Genomic DNA, 17,621 nt, shown 5'->3' on the forward strand with positions numbered 1-17,621 from the left:
AAAAAACTAAGAATGAACATAAAAAAATTATGAAAAGCATTGCTTTCAACATCATTATTACTTCATTACAACTCTACATAACCCAGAGACACTACAGGATCCTGAATGACTTATGATTCAAAGGAATCAGAGAACTTTCCTGAAAGACTGTAACTTCTTTTTCCTAAAAGACTGTAACACATTTTTTTTGCAAGCATCTACTGAAGAAGCTTCAATTTTCTTCATTTGACAAAAAAAAAAAAAAAAAAAAAAAAAAACCTCATGAACTAGAATATTACTAGGTGGATACTGTAGAAAAAAATCTAAAGTATTGACTACATGAGTTCAGAAAACACAGCTCTACAAATATGTGACAGCTCAGGGATATTCAGTGGATCCTTCCAACAGAAAAGGATGCATATAAGACAGTCATACACAGAAAATAAAAATAAATAAATGATTTATATTTTTTCTTTGATACTCTTTTATAGTTATATGTATAATAAGATTCTATAAGCAGATCTTTAGAAATAGGAGGTATAGCAGGGTGCATGCCTTTAATCCCAGCACTTGGGAGGCAGAGGCAGAGGCAGACTGAGCTCTGTGAATTCAGCCTGGTCTACAGAGCAAGTTCCAGGACAGCCAGGGCCACACAAAGAAACCCTTTCTCAAAGAACTAAAATCAAAGAAGAAAAGCAGAAAGGAAGGAAGGAAGGAAGTGAGGGAGGGAAGAAAGGGAGAGAGAAAGGAAGAAAGAGAAGCATTATACCAAAAATTAATACTTTTAATAAGTTCACTTTAAACATATTATAAATAGTAAATATGTGCTAATGATAAAAAAGTCTGAAAGTAATTTCACAGAGCAAGTGAATTGGGTTCATTTAAAATGGGAAAAAATAGTGTTTGGTAAAAACAGCAGTACTTTTTAAATAATATACAATTCTTTGGATTTGCTCCAATAATTCTGCATTCTGAAAATAAGTTTTAGTATTTTTAAATAAAATTTGATAGGCTGACAAGATGGCTAAGCAGGTATAGGTGAATGCCACCAAGCTTAACAACCTGATCTGGTACACACAGAGTAAAAGAAAGAAACCAAGGCCCAAAGATTGTGCGCGCGCGTGTACACACACACACAGAGAGAAAGAGAGAGAGAGACAGAGAGAGAGAGAGAGAGACAGAGAGACAGAGAGAGACAGAGAGAGACAGAGAGACAGAGACAGAGAGAGACAGAGAAAGAGAGAGACAGAGACAAAGACAAAGAGAGACAGAGACGGAGACAGACACAGAGAATAAATGTAATACATTTAAAATTTTAAAAATAAAAGTTTGCACAGAACTAGAAAAAACAATGAAAGAAATCCAGTAAATCAGAGAGTTCAAAGAACATTTATTTGACTACAGCTAACTCATTTTAATCACAACACAAAATCATTTCCTATGACATTTAAATATGTCTACTTACTATATATTCTGTTGGCTTATCCAAAGAAGACTTAGAATTATGAGAATCATGAAAATTACTTCTACCCCTTTTCTTTCTCTTCCTGGAAACTGGAGTATGGTCCATTTCTGAATAAGAATGTGAAGTATTCTTGTTGCTGGTCCCCTCTTCAAGATAATCACAACCTTTATTTCCACTATTAAAGTCTTTAAAAAATAAAAAAGCACAATTATTACTAAAAAAGTACACAAAATTTCCTTTTACATGAAATTCCTTTTCCTTTATAGTAGTAGTGAAGTTACTATACTTCTCATTAAACAAAACACTATAGTGACACTGAGTGAAAATATAAAAGGTATATCCTATACAAATGAGCTGGCTTTGTTCTTTAGACAACAGATGTGAAAGACATGTTACAAATTTTATGGGAAGAAACTATCTTTTCATTAAGTAATCAAAATAAAACAACTCAATTAGACAACAAAAGGAAGCCAAAGGGATACAAATTGGAAAGGAAGAAGTCAAAGTATCACTATTTGCAGATGATATGATAGTATACTTAAGTGATCCCAAAAATTCCACCAGAGAACTCCTAAACCTGATAAACAACTTCAGCGAAGTGGCTGGATATAAAATTAACTCAAACAAAACAGTAACCTAATTATAATCAAAGGATAAAGAGACTGAGAAGGAAATTAAGGAAACGACACCCTTCACAATAGTCACAAATAATATAAAATACCTTAGTATGACTCTAACCAAGCAAGTGAAAGATCTGTATAACAAGAACTTAAAGGCTCTGAAGAAAGAAATTGAAGAAGCTCTCAGAAGATGGAAAGATCACCCATGCTCATGGATTGACAGGGTTAATATAGTAAAATGGCCATCTTGCCTAAAGCAATCTACAGATTCAATGTAATCCTTATCAAAATTCTAACTCAATTCTTCATAGAGTTAGAAAGAGCAATTTCCAAATTTATCTGCAATAACAAAAAACCCAGGATAGCTAAAATTATTCTCAACAATAAAAGAACTTCTGGCGGAATCACCATCCCTGACCTCAAGCTATACTACAGAGCAACAGTGATGAAAACTGCATGGTATTGTTACAGTGACAGGCAGGTAGATCAATGGAATAGAACTGAAGACCAGGAATGAACCCACACACCTATGGTTCCTTGATCTTTGACAAAGGAGCTAAAACCATCCAGTGAAAAACAGACAGCATTTTCAACAAATGGTGCTGGGTCAATTGGCAGTCAACATGTGCATCCTTCAAAAGAAGGATGCAAATTGATCCATTCTTATCTCCCTGTACCAAGGTCAAGTCCAAGTGGATCAAGGACCTCCACATAAATCCAGATACACTCAATCTAGTAGAAGAAAAAGTGGGGAAGAACCTGGAACACATGGGCACAGGGGGAAATCTCCTGAACAGAACACCAATAGATCAAGAACTGACAAATGGGACCTCATAAAATTGCAAAGGACACTATCAATAAGACAAAACAGCAACCAACACATTGGGAAAAGATCTTTACTAATCCTACATCCAATAGAGGACTAATATCCAAGATACACAAAGAACTCAAGAAGTTCTGAGGAATACTGGATGGCTGAGAAACACCTTAAGAAATATTCAACATCCTTAATCATCAGGGAAATGTAAATCAAAACAACCCTGAGATTCCACCTCACACCAGTCAGAAGGGCTAAGATCAAAAACTCAGATGCTGGAGAGAATTTGGAGAAAGAGGAATAATCCTCCATTGCTGGTTGGACTGCAAGCTGGTAAAACCACTCTGGAAATCAGTCTAGCGGTTCCTCAGAAAATTGGACATAGTACTACTACCTGAGGACCCAGCTATACCACTCCTGGACATATACCCAGAAGATGCCTCAACATGTAATAAAGGACACCATCAAAAGGGCAAATCGGCAACCAACAAATTGGGAAAAGATCTTCACCAACTCTACATCAGATAGAGGGCTAATATCCAATATATATAAAGAACTCAAGAAGTTAGACTCCAGAAAACCAAATAACCCTATTAAAAAATGGAGTACAGAGTTAAACAAAGAATTTTCACCTGAAGAACTTCGGATGGCGGAGAAGCATCTTAAAAAATGCTCAACTTCATTAGCCATTAGGGAAATGCAAATCAAAACAACCCTGAGATTTCACCTTACACCAGTCAGAATGGCTAAGATTAAAAATTCAGGAGACAGCAGATGTTGGCGAGGATGTGGAGAAAAAGGAACACTCATCCACTGCTGGTGGGGTTGCAAATTGGTACAACCACTCTGGAAATCAGTCTGGCGGTTCCTCAGAAAACTGGGTACCTCACTTCCAGAAGATCCTGCTATACCACTCCTGAGCATATACCCAGAGGATTCCCCAGGATGTAATAAGGATACATGTTCCATTATGTTCATAGCAGCCCTATTTATAATTGCCAGAAGCTGGAAAGAACCCAGGTATCCCTCAACAGAAGAGTGGATGCAAAAAATGTTGTATATATACACAATGGAGTACTATTCAGCCATTAGAAACAATGAATTCATGAAATTCTTAGGCAAATGGATGGAGCTAGAGAATATCATACTAAGTGAGGTAACCCAGACTCAAAAGATGAATCATGGTATGCACTCACTGATAAGTGGATATTAACCTAGAAAACTGGAATACCAAAAACATAATCCACACATCAAATGAGGTACAAGAAGAACGGAGGAGTGGCCCCTTGTTCTAGAAAGACTCAGTGAAGCAGTATAGGGCAAAACCAGAACAGGGAAGTGGGAAGGGTTGGGTGGGAGGACAGGGGGAGAGAAGGGGGCTTACAGGACTTTCGGGGAGTGGGGGTCTAGAAAAGGGGAAATCATTTGAAATGTAAATAAAAAATATATCGAATTAAAAAAATTTAAAAAAAAAGTCCATTGAACTTCTGATTCCCCTTTCAGCATCTGGTGCGAGAAATTGCTCAGGACTTCAGAACACATTTCAACAGTTCAACTTTATAACAATTATGAATAAACCTGTTAAAATTTTCTGGACAATGCCAGCATTTGGATTTTTATAAAATAAGTAAATTTCTTATTGATGGCAACTAAATGGCATTTGTAGCATTTTTATCACACAGTAGACTCCATCCACTCACTATACCTTTCTGAGTCGTCCTACATGCAAGCATATGTTTTTAATGTTGTCTGTCTTCTGTGCTGTTTTTTGTAAGTTTGCTATTAAAATATATTAACTAAAAAAAAAAATGTCTGTGTAATTCACCACTATTTTAAAAACTAGTCACAATATATTTAACTTAAAGTAAAGACACTAAAATTTAAGAGTAAAATTATGATTGTTGTTCTTTGAAAAGAAGCCAGACTGTCTTTCCTCACCAACTGTCTCTGGAATGTGATTATTTACAAGAATATAAATATACTGGATAGTTTGTTTCTTCTTTTAATAATCCAAACTTTCACAGTCTAAGTACCCAATAAACCTACCATCCTGCAGTGAAGAACTTCCTTTTTAAGTAAAAACCATCATTTTGGAAGCCTATGACAATCATCACTAAAATGTTTTGTATTTCAGTTTAACAATATTATGTTGCACAAAAATATCTTCCAATATGTTTTAATGAAGAGTTTAGAGTATTTTATTTTCTAAATTATTATCATGAGAACAACTCTAATTTTATATAACCAAATCAGAAAGCAAGCAACATTTAGTCACAACTTATATTCATTTAAAAATTACTGGCTTCAACTTTCCAATTTAAAAAAATAAAAAACTGAAAAATATCCTACTCCTTCTCCCAAGAAAATGAGCCAATTATCAACACAATACTTTTTAAAACATAATAAATTTTATTTGTATTACAAATCATTAAAAAGTCAGGAATAGGAGTATGTGGGCAGTACGACTTGAAGTCAATGCACAGTTTATAAAAATGAAACATGAGGGCTGAAGAAACAGGTCAGGGGTAAAGCCGTATGTTCTGATCCCTGAGTTCAATTCCCAGCAACCACCCAGTGGCTCATGACCATCAACAATGAGATCTGGTGCCCTCTTGTGGCCTGAAGGCATATATGCAGGCAGAACACTGTATACACAATAAGTATATAAATAAAGCTTTTTTTAAAAAATGAGGCATGGACAACAGGGGACATTAGAAGAGGTGAATCTGGGAGAAGCTGGGAGGAGTGGGACTACATGTTCAAAGCACATTGCATGAAGTTCTAAAGCCCTGAGTGCCTCCAAAAAGAAAATGGAGAGAGCATACATTACCAGCTTAATGACACACCTGAAAGCCCTGGAACAAAAAGAAGCTATTTCACCCAGGAGGAGTAGAAGGCAGGAAATCAAACTCAGGGCCGAAATCAATCAAGTAGAAACAAAGAGAACCATACAAAGAATCAACAAAACCAGGAGCTGGTTCTTTGAGAAAATCAACAAGATAGATAAACCCTTAGCCAGACTGACCAAAGGGCACAGAGAAAGTATCCAAATTAACAAACTTAGAAATGAAAAGGGAGATATAACAACGGAAACTGAGGAAATCCAAAAAATCATCAGATCCTACTACAAGAGTCTGTACTCAACACAACTGGAGAATCTGGAGGAAATGGACAATTTCCTTGACAGATACCAAATACCAAAATTAAATCAGGACCAAATAGATCATCTAAACAGTCCCATAATGCCTAAAGAAATAGAAGGAGTCATATACAGCAAACCGGTAGCCAGCATCAAACTAAATGGGAGAGAAACTTGAAGCAATCCCACTAAAATCAGGGACTAGAAAGGGCTGCCCCCTTTCTCCTTATCTTTTCAATATTGTACTCGAGGTACTAGCTCAGGCAATTCGACAACATAAGGAGGTCGAAGGGATACAAATTGGAAAGGAAGAAGTCAAACTATCATTATTTGCAGATGACATGATAGTCTACCTAAGTGACCCAAAAAATTCCACTAGAGAACTCCTACAGCTGATAAACAACTGCAGCAAAGTGGCAGGTTATAAAATCAACTCAAGCAAATCAGTGGCCTTCCTATACTCAAAGGATAAGCAGGCTGAGAAAGAAATTAGGGAAATGACCCCCTTCACAATAGCCACAAACAGTATAAAGTATCTTGGGGTGACTCTTACCAAACATGTGAAAGATCTGTATGACAAGAACTTCAAGACTCTGAAGAAGGAAATGGAAGAAGACCTCAAAAAATGGGAAAACCTCCCATGCTCATGGATCGGTAGAATCAATATAGTTAAAATGGCCATTTTGCCAAAAGCAATATACAGATTCAATGCAATACCCATCAAAATCCCAACTCAATTCTTCACAGAGTTAGAAAGAGCAATTATCAAATTCATCTGGAATAACAAAAAACCCAGGATAGCTAAAACTATTCTCAGCAACAAAAGAAAGTCTGGGGAATCAGTATCCCTGACCTCAAGCAATACTACAGAGCAATAGTGTTAAAAACTGCATGGTATTGGTACAGTGACAGGCAGGAGGAACAGGATTGAAGATCCAGAAATGAACCCACACACCTATGGCCACTTGATCCTTGACAAAGAGGCTGACAACATCCAATGAAAATTATAATTTCTAAAGAAAAGGTTTTATAATAAAAGACTTAGAAGAGCCAGGTGTAAGTGGGCCCAGCTTTGATCCGAGTGCTGGGGCGGGGGGTGGGGGGGGGGGGTTGCGGGCAGGCTGACTGCTGTGAGCTAGCTCAAGGCCAACCTGGGGCCAACTCAAAAACAAACAAGTGAAAAGGGCTAATGAAGGAAACGGGGACTTGAGAAAGCTAAAAACTGTACTTTATAGGATCCTACATTCAAATAATTTACTACTTACACAGGAGTCAAGCAAAAACAGGAATGAACTTATTATATACAGCTGGGCATTGTAAAACTAAGGTTCTACTAATATATTATACACAATTTAAGGTGGAAAATATTCCTAGCAAATAAAATTCAAGAAGTCACAAAACTCTGTGAATTCTTATTTCTCTACAAAAGGAATACTACACTTGTAAAGTATGCCTGTAAGGTATATAGACCTTTAAAATGTCTTTTGTGGAAAAGCTTTGAACAACTGGTATCAGAAAAAATATATATCTTTTTTTTTTCTAAGACAGGGTCTCTCTGTGTAGCCCTAGCTGTCCTGAAACTCAACTCTGTAGACCAGGCTGGCCTCAAACTCAGAAATCCCCTTGCCTCTGCCTCCCAAGTGCTAGAATTAAAGGCTTGCGCCACCAATGCCCAGCTATATCTTTTGCTTTAATTATTCATTATTATTTTGTATTTTTTATTTAGCATATATAGTAATGTGTTTCATAATGAAAGTTTTATTCATATTTTTGTTTCTATTCATCAAGCCTTCTCCATAATTCTTCTCCCCTGTAACCAACCTACTTTCTAGTTTCTAACCTATATTCATAGATACTCCCACATAATTATACACAGTATCAAAATTAGAACCCAGGAGACTTTTACACCTCATTTAAAATAGTATCGACAGCTAACCATTTTCTGGCAAATTTATGATATAATCTTTCTTTACAGCTACCTGGGTATATTTCTGGGTCTTTGATTATGTTTCACTGGTCTATGCGTCTGTTTTGTGGGAGCATCCTGTTGTACCATAGTGTTTATCACTATGAGTCTGTAGTATAATCTGAAATCAGATATTATGTCACCTCCTGGCAGTGTTCTGCCTACTGACATTGGTTTAGCCATCTTTTGAATTTCCATATTAACACTTAAGGTTTTTTTTCCTAATATTGTGAAGGTTACTGGAATTTCAGTGGGATTATACTGAATATGTGTATTACTTTTGGCAATTTGGTCATTTTATAGTATGGTGTTAATTACTCTGATCCAGAATCTGGTGGTCTGAGTAGGTCCATAGATTCATCTGTTTGAATGCTTGGTCCATAGAGAATGGCACTATTTGGAGGTGTGGTCTTATTGGAGGAGGTATGGCCCTGTTAGAAGAAGTTTGTCACTATGGACACAGGGCATTGAAGTCTTAAAACCCAGTGTGAAATCAAGTCCAGTTTCCTCCTGGCTTCCTGAGGATCAAGCTATAGAACTCCTCTAGCACCATGCCTGCCTGGGCACTGCCATGCTTCCCACCTTGATGATAATGGACTAACCTCTGAACCTATAATCCAGCCCCAATTAAATGCCCTTTATAAGAGTTGCCTTGGTCATGGTGTCTCTTTAGAGCAATGAAACTCTAACTAAGACACAACAGAAAATTTAAAGAATCTTAAAATAAAGTAAAAAATGATAGTATAACTAGAGTTTCTGAGATAGAGCCAAGGCAGTCCTAAGATGAAAGTTTATAGTAGAATAAAAGCCAAGTCTGTGTGACGATGAGAGTGAGTGGAAGAAGTTGAAACAAAAAGCAAACAAAAGATAAACAAGAGAAAGCGCTCCAGAAAACAGAAAGATGACTATTCGGAACTGGAGAGAATCCCTAACCACACCAAATTATCACAAAATTTCAAATTTACAAAATGAAACTCAGCCAGTTTCAGTTACAAATATTTTTTTACTAAAGTCAATATGTTTTATTCAGTCTTCAAGCTTCAACAATCAACCTTAAAGCTAAGCATATAAATAATACTATACTGGCTTTTGGAAGGGGAACAGTGAGAGGATAGGATGTAGCCTGGGATGTGTCTCCTGGTTTAGATGGCGAATCTGCTAGGATTCACCACCGGAGGATTTAGACTCAATATGGCTTACAAGATTAGGATTCTAGTAGTTGTGCCCAGCGACTGAGTTACCATTGTTTCTGAACTTAGTTTGTGTGGTTTTCCTTCACACGGCAGCTCGACTGGGTTCCAGAGAGAAAGGTATTGTGGCAAAGGGTAGGTTTGCAAAAGTGCACCCCAAAAGGATGTGGGAGTTTTGAAGCATGGAATGGCATGGTAGTGACCCATCAGTGGGAACTTAGAGAGCTGGGTGTAGAAATTTCTGAGTCAGAGAGTCTCCATGAGATGAGGACAGGTGGCCATTACCCATCAGTGCCTGGCTGGACAACCCGTTGATGCCTTGGTGGCAATAGTGTGGATTCTTTTTTATTATTTCCCACAACAGGTGGCAAACCAATGTGTTGGGCACGAATCCACTAGAAATTTAAGATTATTCTCCTGAGAGTCAGAGTTTTATTTTCTAAGTGAGAAAAGGCAGCGCTGGGATGAGACACAGGGACTCAAGCGTGGGAACCATGAAACAAAGAGGACTCTGAGGTCCCTCCTGTAGGAAGAGACAAGATGGCTGCTCTGAGTCAGAGAGCCAGAGTGTAGAAGCTGCCTACATCTTGGGGCAGATATTGATTTAACTGAGCATTTATAATATTGGGATTATTTGCTTTTAGGATAGATTTATATACAGATTTTGTCTGAATCACGTGGAGAATTTCACCCACAATTTGGAACTAAGATAGAGAAAATTAGTCACTAACTCCAAGTAGAGAGGGCAGTGATTAATTACCTGCTATGAACAGGTATTAATTAATAAATGTCTGGACTCCAGGTAGAGAGCCAACAGATAGCTAGTATAACAGGATGGCTGCTCTAGGCAGAGAGCTTAACAAGTAAAAACCACCTGCTTCCTATAGACAGATGTTAGTGAGAGTTTGAGTTAATCGCTTTAAAGATGGTATCATGATACATTGCTCTAATAAGTCTTACAGGATACTCAAATTCTATCAAACAGGGGCTCCACAGGAATTCTGGGTTTAAATCCTGGTTTGACAAGCTGCCTGCTTATAAGCAGGTATAGATAGAAGTGTGAATTAATTGTTTTAAAGATGGTATAGTAAAGTCTGCAGGAGACTCATTATCTCTTACATGGACTCCTCAGGAATCTTGGGTTTTTATCCTGCATGGCAAAACACAAAAGGCCTAAGAATAGGCACAGACAGTATTCTAGTTTACTTCATTTGTAAATTGTAAATTGTAAATTGTTTTAATTTTCAAAATAGGTATGATTTTGAGTTTTGTGGTTATATTATTCCTCTGGGAGAGAGGTCAAAATAAAGATTTTTCTGGTTAATGGCTCAAGAATATGCTGATTTGGGAGAAAGGTTTTGTCTTTGTGTTTTTAGAGAAGGTGATTAGTGTCTTTACACCTTCCAGAGTAATATGGACAAAGGGAGATATGACAAAGGGAGAACCCCTAAAGAAGTAGATTCTAGAGAATCAAACAAAAGTCAAACAAAAACAGTTATCTTGATGATACTAAAATTTGGTTTTGAGATTTATATATTACAGAATATAAAGCCTTGGTGAGTCTCATCGTCAGACATGCTGAACTGACCTGCTTAAACTCCTGATGTCTTGGACTTTCATCTGGATCCAGTCAAGACACAATTGTTGGTGTGGCGTTCTTAAGGCCAACGAACTCCCCCATCTTCCCTACCCTTCCCCCTTCAACGATATCTCCAGGTCCATATTCAGCTTGAAGACTGATGTTCCAACTTCCCGGCTTACTTAGGTAGGCAGCTGTCTCTGCACTTTGTCTCAGTTCTGGAAGCTGTGTTAGGCTTCCTATATGTCAGATACCATTGGTCGTCACTCTTGGATTTCCGACAGGGTTGAAAGACTACTTATAGTCTCAGAGCCAACCCAGGCTATTTAACGTTGAGAGAACATATTTGAGAAGATAGTTTTCAGATAGTATACAAGCTAAACCAGGGCATAAGTCAAGTGTAGAATTATAAGTCTTTTAAGTTTAAGTTAGATGACAGAATGTTCTATTTAACTGAAAAAAATGATGGACTGGTTCTTAGGTCTATCCATACTTTATAAATTACAAACTGGTAATAGTTGTGCTCAATTTATATCTGAGATAAAAGAGTCTTTTAAGAGGACAGAAAGGGGATGTGCTGTGGATGGCCCTGGTGCTGTTTGTATTTTGATGTTAATTCTGCTTTCTTGGGAGAAGCTGTCTGGTTCTAGGAATGAGTCACCTACTCAGGTGACTTCTTGTGAACCCTCCCCTAATGAATAAAGAGTACGGGGAGTTCTGGATTGGAGAGAGGAAGAGAAGAGGTAGGAGAGAGATAGGGGCTTTGGAAGGGGACAGCCGGAGGACGAGGTGTAGCCACTAGTGTCTCCCAGTTTAGATGGTGAATCTGGCAGATTCACCACCAGAGGATCTAGATTTATTATGGCTTACAAGATTAGGATGCTAGTTGTTGTGCCCAGCGATTAAGTTACCATTGTTTCTGAAAATAAATAAATAAAAATAAATAAATAATACTATACTAATTAGTTCCATATAGATCATAAGAAATAAATGATTCATTATATAATAACAATCTCAGTGATTATGTGGAAACTTGCCTCTATAAAACAGCAGTGCTTTCTCTAGTAAGTGTCCTCAAAAGCATTTCAGCTGGCTTTAGTACACAAAAGTTACATCTAGTTTCCTTTGTTCCTAGGAGGTCTACTAAGGAACTATTTATTACACGGGTTGAAGAGAAAATTAAATGGTCATGACAACTTGCTACCCAGCTATGAGTACATGAGTTCAATCCCAGAACCCACTTAAAGATTAGGAATGGACTTGCATGCTTCCCCAGCTCAGAGGGTAGAGAAAGGAGGCTCGGTAGGGCTTACTGACTGCCAGTGCAGCCACATGCCAGCTCTGTGTTTAGGAGAAAAGCACCTCCCCCCCTGTCAAAGGACTAAGACAGAAAATAATAAATGAGTTGTGTGAATACTCACAGAGAGATAGAGACAGACAGACAATGACAATCTTTTAATAGTTATATTTGAAATGAGATACATACATTTTCACGAAGTATGATTAATGAACATTTTCTTGTGAATAATTTAAAAAATTACTCAGAAAACAAAACACTCAGCCTGCTTTAACCTATCAACAATCCAAGAGACCTCAAAGGTGTTAATTTCACGGGTGCAGAGCCCTCAGGACACAGGAACCAAGCTACAGTCAGGGACAGGATCCTTCTGGATTCCATCTGTGCCCTGGAGCTGACCCTGTGCCACACACTCCATACCCAAAGTCTGCTTGGAGAGAACTGGTCTCCCAGGAGTGCTGACACACAGGCTCACAGGAGGGACAAGCCACAGTCAGAGACAGCAAGACCAGCTAGCACCACAGATAACCAGATGGTGAGAGAGAAGTGCAAGAAGAGAAGCAACAGAAACCATGGCTACTTGGCATCATCAGAACACAGTTCTCCACCACAGCAAATCCTGGTTACCCCATCACACCAGAAAAGCAAGACTCTGATTTAAAATCACATCTTATGATGATGATAGAGGACTTTAAGAAGGACATAAATAACTCCCTTAAAGAAATACAGAAGAGCAAAGATAAACAGCTAGAAGCCCTTAAAGAGGAAACACACCAACTCCTTAAAGAACTACAGGAAAGGGCTGGAAAGATGGCTCAGCGGTTAAGAGAACTGACTGTGCTCTTCCAAAGGTCTTGAGTTCAATTCCCAGCAACTACATGGAGGCTCACACCCATATGTAATGGGATCCCATACCTTCTTCTGGTATGTCTGAATATGTGAATATATGAATACAATGTATTCATATAGATAAAATAAATAGATAATATATAGATAAAATAAATAACTTTAAAAAAATAATTAGAGGAAAAAACAACCAAACATAGAAAGGAATTGAACAAAACCATCGGAATCTAAAAATGGAAATAGAAACAATAAAGAAATCACAAAGGGAGACAACCCTGCAGATAGAAAACCTAGGAGAGATCAGGAGTCATAGGACACTGTTGATAGGACAAAATGGCAACCAACAGATTGGGAAAAGATCTTTACTAATCCTACATCTCACAGAGGACTTAATTTCAATATATACAAAGAACTCAAGAAGTTAGACTCCAGAGAACCAAATAACTCTACTTTAAAAAATGGGGAACAGAGCTAAACATAGAATTCTCAACTGAGGAAACTGGCCAAGAAGCACCTAAAGAAATGTTCAACATCCTTAGTCATCAGGGAAATGCAAATCAAAACAACCCTGAGATTCCACTTTACATCAATCAGAATGGCTAAGATCAAAAACTCAGGGGACAGCAGGTGCTGGAGAAGATTTGGAGAAAGAGTATAACACTCCTCCATTCCTGGTGGGATTGAAAGGTGGTAAAACCACTCTGGAAATCAGTATGGCAGTTCCCCAGAAAATTGAAAATCGTACTACCTGAGGACCCAGCTATACCACTCCTGGGCATATATCCAAAAGATGCTCCAACATGTAATAAGGACACATGCTCCACTATGTTCACAGCAGCCATATTTATAACAGCCAGAATCTGGAACCCAGATGTCCCTCAACAGAGGAACAGATTCAGAAAAGGTGGTACATGTATACAATGGAGTACTACTCAGCTATTAAAAACAGTGAGTTCAAGAAATTCACAGGCAACTGGATAGATCTAGAAATACATCCTGAGTGAGGTAAGTCAGTCACAAAAGAACACACATGGTACACACTCACTGATTAGTGGATATTAGGCAAAGAGCATGGAATACCCAAGACACAGCTCATGGAGCACATGAAGCTCAAGAGGAAGATGCATCAGTCCTACTTAGAAGGGGGAACAAAATAAGGGAAGTGGGGGGGAGGGAGGACGGCCAAACCAACTTAACGTCACGGACTCCTTCACTCTATACACACACAAAAAACACTGCTCAAACTTAACTTTTGGGATCAGCAAATAAAGAAAGAGATACATACTTAGTTATCTAAATAGATATTTATGCAATTTGATTTGTATTAAATAACTCCCATCTACTTTTATATATCCTTTCAATGTTAATATGAAATATTCATAATAGAAATCATTGTAAATACAATCAGGAAGATCTGGACTTCAGTTTCTAGCAATTACAAACCTTTACGCTGAGGAGCAGCCATCTCGGGAGCGCCTCCTCCATCATCACCTTGCTTCTGTTTCCCATATGCAGTCTCCTTTGCAGGAGCGTCACCTGTCCTACTTGGCTTGGGGTCCCTGCAAAACAGAAATGGCATTATATTCATTTCTCTTTTTTCTTTAACTGTCTTTTTTTAAAGATTTATTTACTTACTTATTTATTTGCTTATTTGTTTGTTTGTTTGTTTTATGTATGTGAGTACAGTGTTACTGTCTTCAGACACACACTAGAAGATATCCAATCCCATTACGTTGTGAGCTACTATGTGGTTACTCACAACCATAATGGGATTGGGACTCAGGACCCCTGGAAGAGCAGTTAGTGCTCTTAGCTACTGAGCCATCTCTCCAGCCCTTATATTTATTTCTAATAAGACTCAAATGAATTTAGAGAACACATGGCACATATTAAATTAAAATCCAATAGGCTAAAAAATATATTCTCACATGTAATCCTATATGATATAGGCACTTGAAAAAAAATACTGAACTCTGATTTGAAAAGTAAGCTTCCTTCTCCAAAGAACTTTGGAGGAAAAAGAGAATTTCAACAGTTTCTGCAATATAAGAAAAAGAATAATCTTGCATAAATTAGATAAGTCAAAGCATTAAAGGTAAAATGATAATGAACCAGTGTACAATAAAGCAAGCATAAACCAAAGCTACTTGTTAATATATTTCAAAAATGGCTCAAAAACCAAAGAAAATAAAGACTATGGTGGGTTAACCAATTTATCTATATAAAATAACTTATAATCTAAGGTTCAGGAAAAATAATTAAAATAAAATATTGTGGGAGAAACATTTTTTAGTGTCAGTGTGGCAGTACACTCCTCTGATCCCAGACTCTGGAGGATCTCTGTGAGTTCAAAGCCAGCCTAGTCTACACAATGAGCTCCAGGACTGTGGCCAGCCTAGTCTACACAATGAGCTCCAGGACTGTGGCCAGCCTGGTCTACACAATGAGCTCCAGGACAGTGAGGGCTGTACTGAAAAACCTTCTCCAAAAAAGAAAAGAACAAAAGAGAAAAAATCTCCATGATAATAAAACTTTTAACATTTCTAAAATATAAAATAAAATACATATAAAAGAAAATAAAACTTTGGCCTAGAAGAATTCAAACCTATTTGAGCCATAGATTACTTAAAAGTCAGAGTATAAAAAATACCATCTTGACTTTCCAGACTTCCTTTTAAAACATGAGCAAATCTGATACACACACACACCACTCACACACACACACACAGGGAATATACTAGTTAAATCTCAGTGAGTATAATGTAATACTATTCTCTATACCTGAAGGCATATTTTGAGCAGCTACAATGTTAAAATGCAAGGGATTCACAACTGAGGTGACTCAGATAAGTGACAGTGACACCAAAGATGAGTAACAATAATCTAGAACTAATGATCAGAATATAAGAAATAAATTGTAAACTTAAAAGCTATAGTAACCAAATATTAACAATGTGTCATAGTAAATGGATCAGTCACTGCTATGATTAAATTACTGAGCCCTTTAATTTACTTTAATATAATGTGTCTTCTTAGAAATAAAATCTCAAATACTCAAAATAAGAGACAATTTCACTTACAAAAAACTTTTGAGCCGGGCAGTGGTGGTGCACACCTGTAATCCCAGCACTCTGGGAGGCAGAGGCAGGTGGATTTCTGAGTTCGAGGCCAGCCTGGTCTACAGAGTGAGTTCCAGGAGAGCCAGGTCTACACAGAGAAACCCTGTCTTGGAAAAAAAAAGAAATCCATAAAACCAAAAAAAAAAAAAAAAAAAAAAAAAACAACTTTTGACTAAGTCAGTTTATTCTAGTCAGCTTTCAAGTTTCAGCCATGAATTTTAAGGCTAAAACCATGTAAGAAACACTATATGGTGTTTTGTTGGATTTTTTTTTTTTGTTAAGTTCTCAGCAAAATGCCACTAGACACTATAAACAAAACTTTAAAATTTGAAATGAAATAAAAAAGTAATGAAACAGAAAACAAATATTGCAGCAGAAATTTAAAGCATGAACTTGAGTTTTAAATGCAAATAATCCCTGCTTTCTGTAGCCAATCTGTCCTAAGGCAGTAGATGTGAAAGAGGGGTTGGAGACCCATGGTTGGAGGGTGTGTGGCACAGCAGGAGGACCTGAGTGCAGGCCCCGCACACACAGAACATTAGTGCTACACTTGTCACAAAAGCTGGAATTAGGAACACGCCTGAAACTACAGTAGTGGAATAGTACATGAAGAGAATGTTACGAATAAACAGAATTTTAGTCATCTGTGAAAAATAATAAAAATTCTAACATTGCAGGAAAGTGTTAAGTGATATAAGCCGGACACAGAGAGAGGAAGAGTGCACGCTTTCTCTCAGATGAAGAACCTGGACTCAACTTTAGATGCAGACAGTGGGTGCAGTATGGCGGGGGTATGTGGTGGAATGACAGTGTAAGAAATACATGTGACCCAAGAGCAATAGAGAAATCTGAGGGGGAAAAGGGAGCCGGCAAAAGAGGAGAGACCAGGGTGGGCAGGAGCAAAAATGACCAAAGCATGATTATTTCCATGTATGAAATGTCACAGGAAAGCCAGACAAGTGGCTCAGTGGTTAAAAGAACACACTTGCTCTTGCAGAGGATCCAAGTTCACTTCCTCCAGAGCACCAGAGTGAAGTGGAGTCAGGCAGCTCACAACCACCTACAACTCCAGCACACATCTGGCTTCCATTGGCACCAGCACTCACTTGTACACAGGTACACACACACACACACACACACACACTTTAAATTAATCTTTAAAAACATGTCAAAACAAAGATGGTTATTTTATATGCTAGTAGTTAACAATTTTTAAAACTCACTAAGTAATGACTTAATGTTATGCCTTTATAGTGAAAAGAGAGAATAATTACAACAAAGAGAACTGTAAAGATTTCAACAGACACATAATCTAGGAAAGCAGTGCAAAAGATGAACAAAATTAAAAGTTGGTTATTTGAAAAGGTAATAGACAAGTTTTTAAGTACCCTTAGAAGAACTAAAGACATTGAAAATTAGAAAAATGAAGATATTATAACAGATAACTCTAAAATGAAAAGAATCATGAGAATATTACAAATTATATGCCCCAAACGAGAAAACTCTGGGGAAAAAAATTATAAATTCCTAAACATATACAAACTCCCAAGACTCAGTCGTGAAGAATTAAACTTGTTTAGACTAATAATGAACAATGAAATCTG

The 17,621-nt window shown here is 37.4% G+C and overlaps 1 protein-coding gene across 8 annotated transcripts in view; it reads right to left on the minus strand.

Annotated features, from left to right (window-relative positions):
- Positions 1–17,621, minus strand: part of Senp7 (SUMO specific peptidase 7) — a 119,919-nt gene that overhangs the window by 39,466 nt on the left and 62,832 nt on the right. For all 8 annotated transcript variants that reach the window (XM_052157851.1, XM_052157855.1, XM_052157854.1 and 5 more), the window contains 2 exons: positions 14,342–14,457; positions 1,445–1,629 (listed from right to left, as the gene is read on the minus strand). In XM_052157851.1, coding sequence (XP_052013811.1) covers positions 1,445–1,629; positions 14,342–14,457 — 301 coding nt within the window. The remainder of the gene's footprint in view (positions 1–1,444; positions 1,630–14,341; positions 14,458–17,621) is intronic.

The sequence above is a fragment of the Apodemus sylvaticus genome, chromosome 15, assembly GCF_947179515.1.
Source record: "Apodemus sylvaticus chromosome 15, mApoSyl1.1, whole genome shotgun sequence".
Taxonomy (NCBI): domain Eukaryota; kingdom Metazoa; phylum Chordata; class Mammalia; order Rodentia; family Muridae; genus Apodemus; species Apodemus sylvaticus.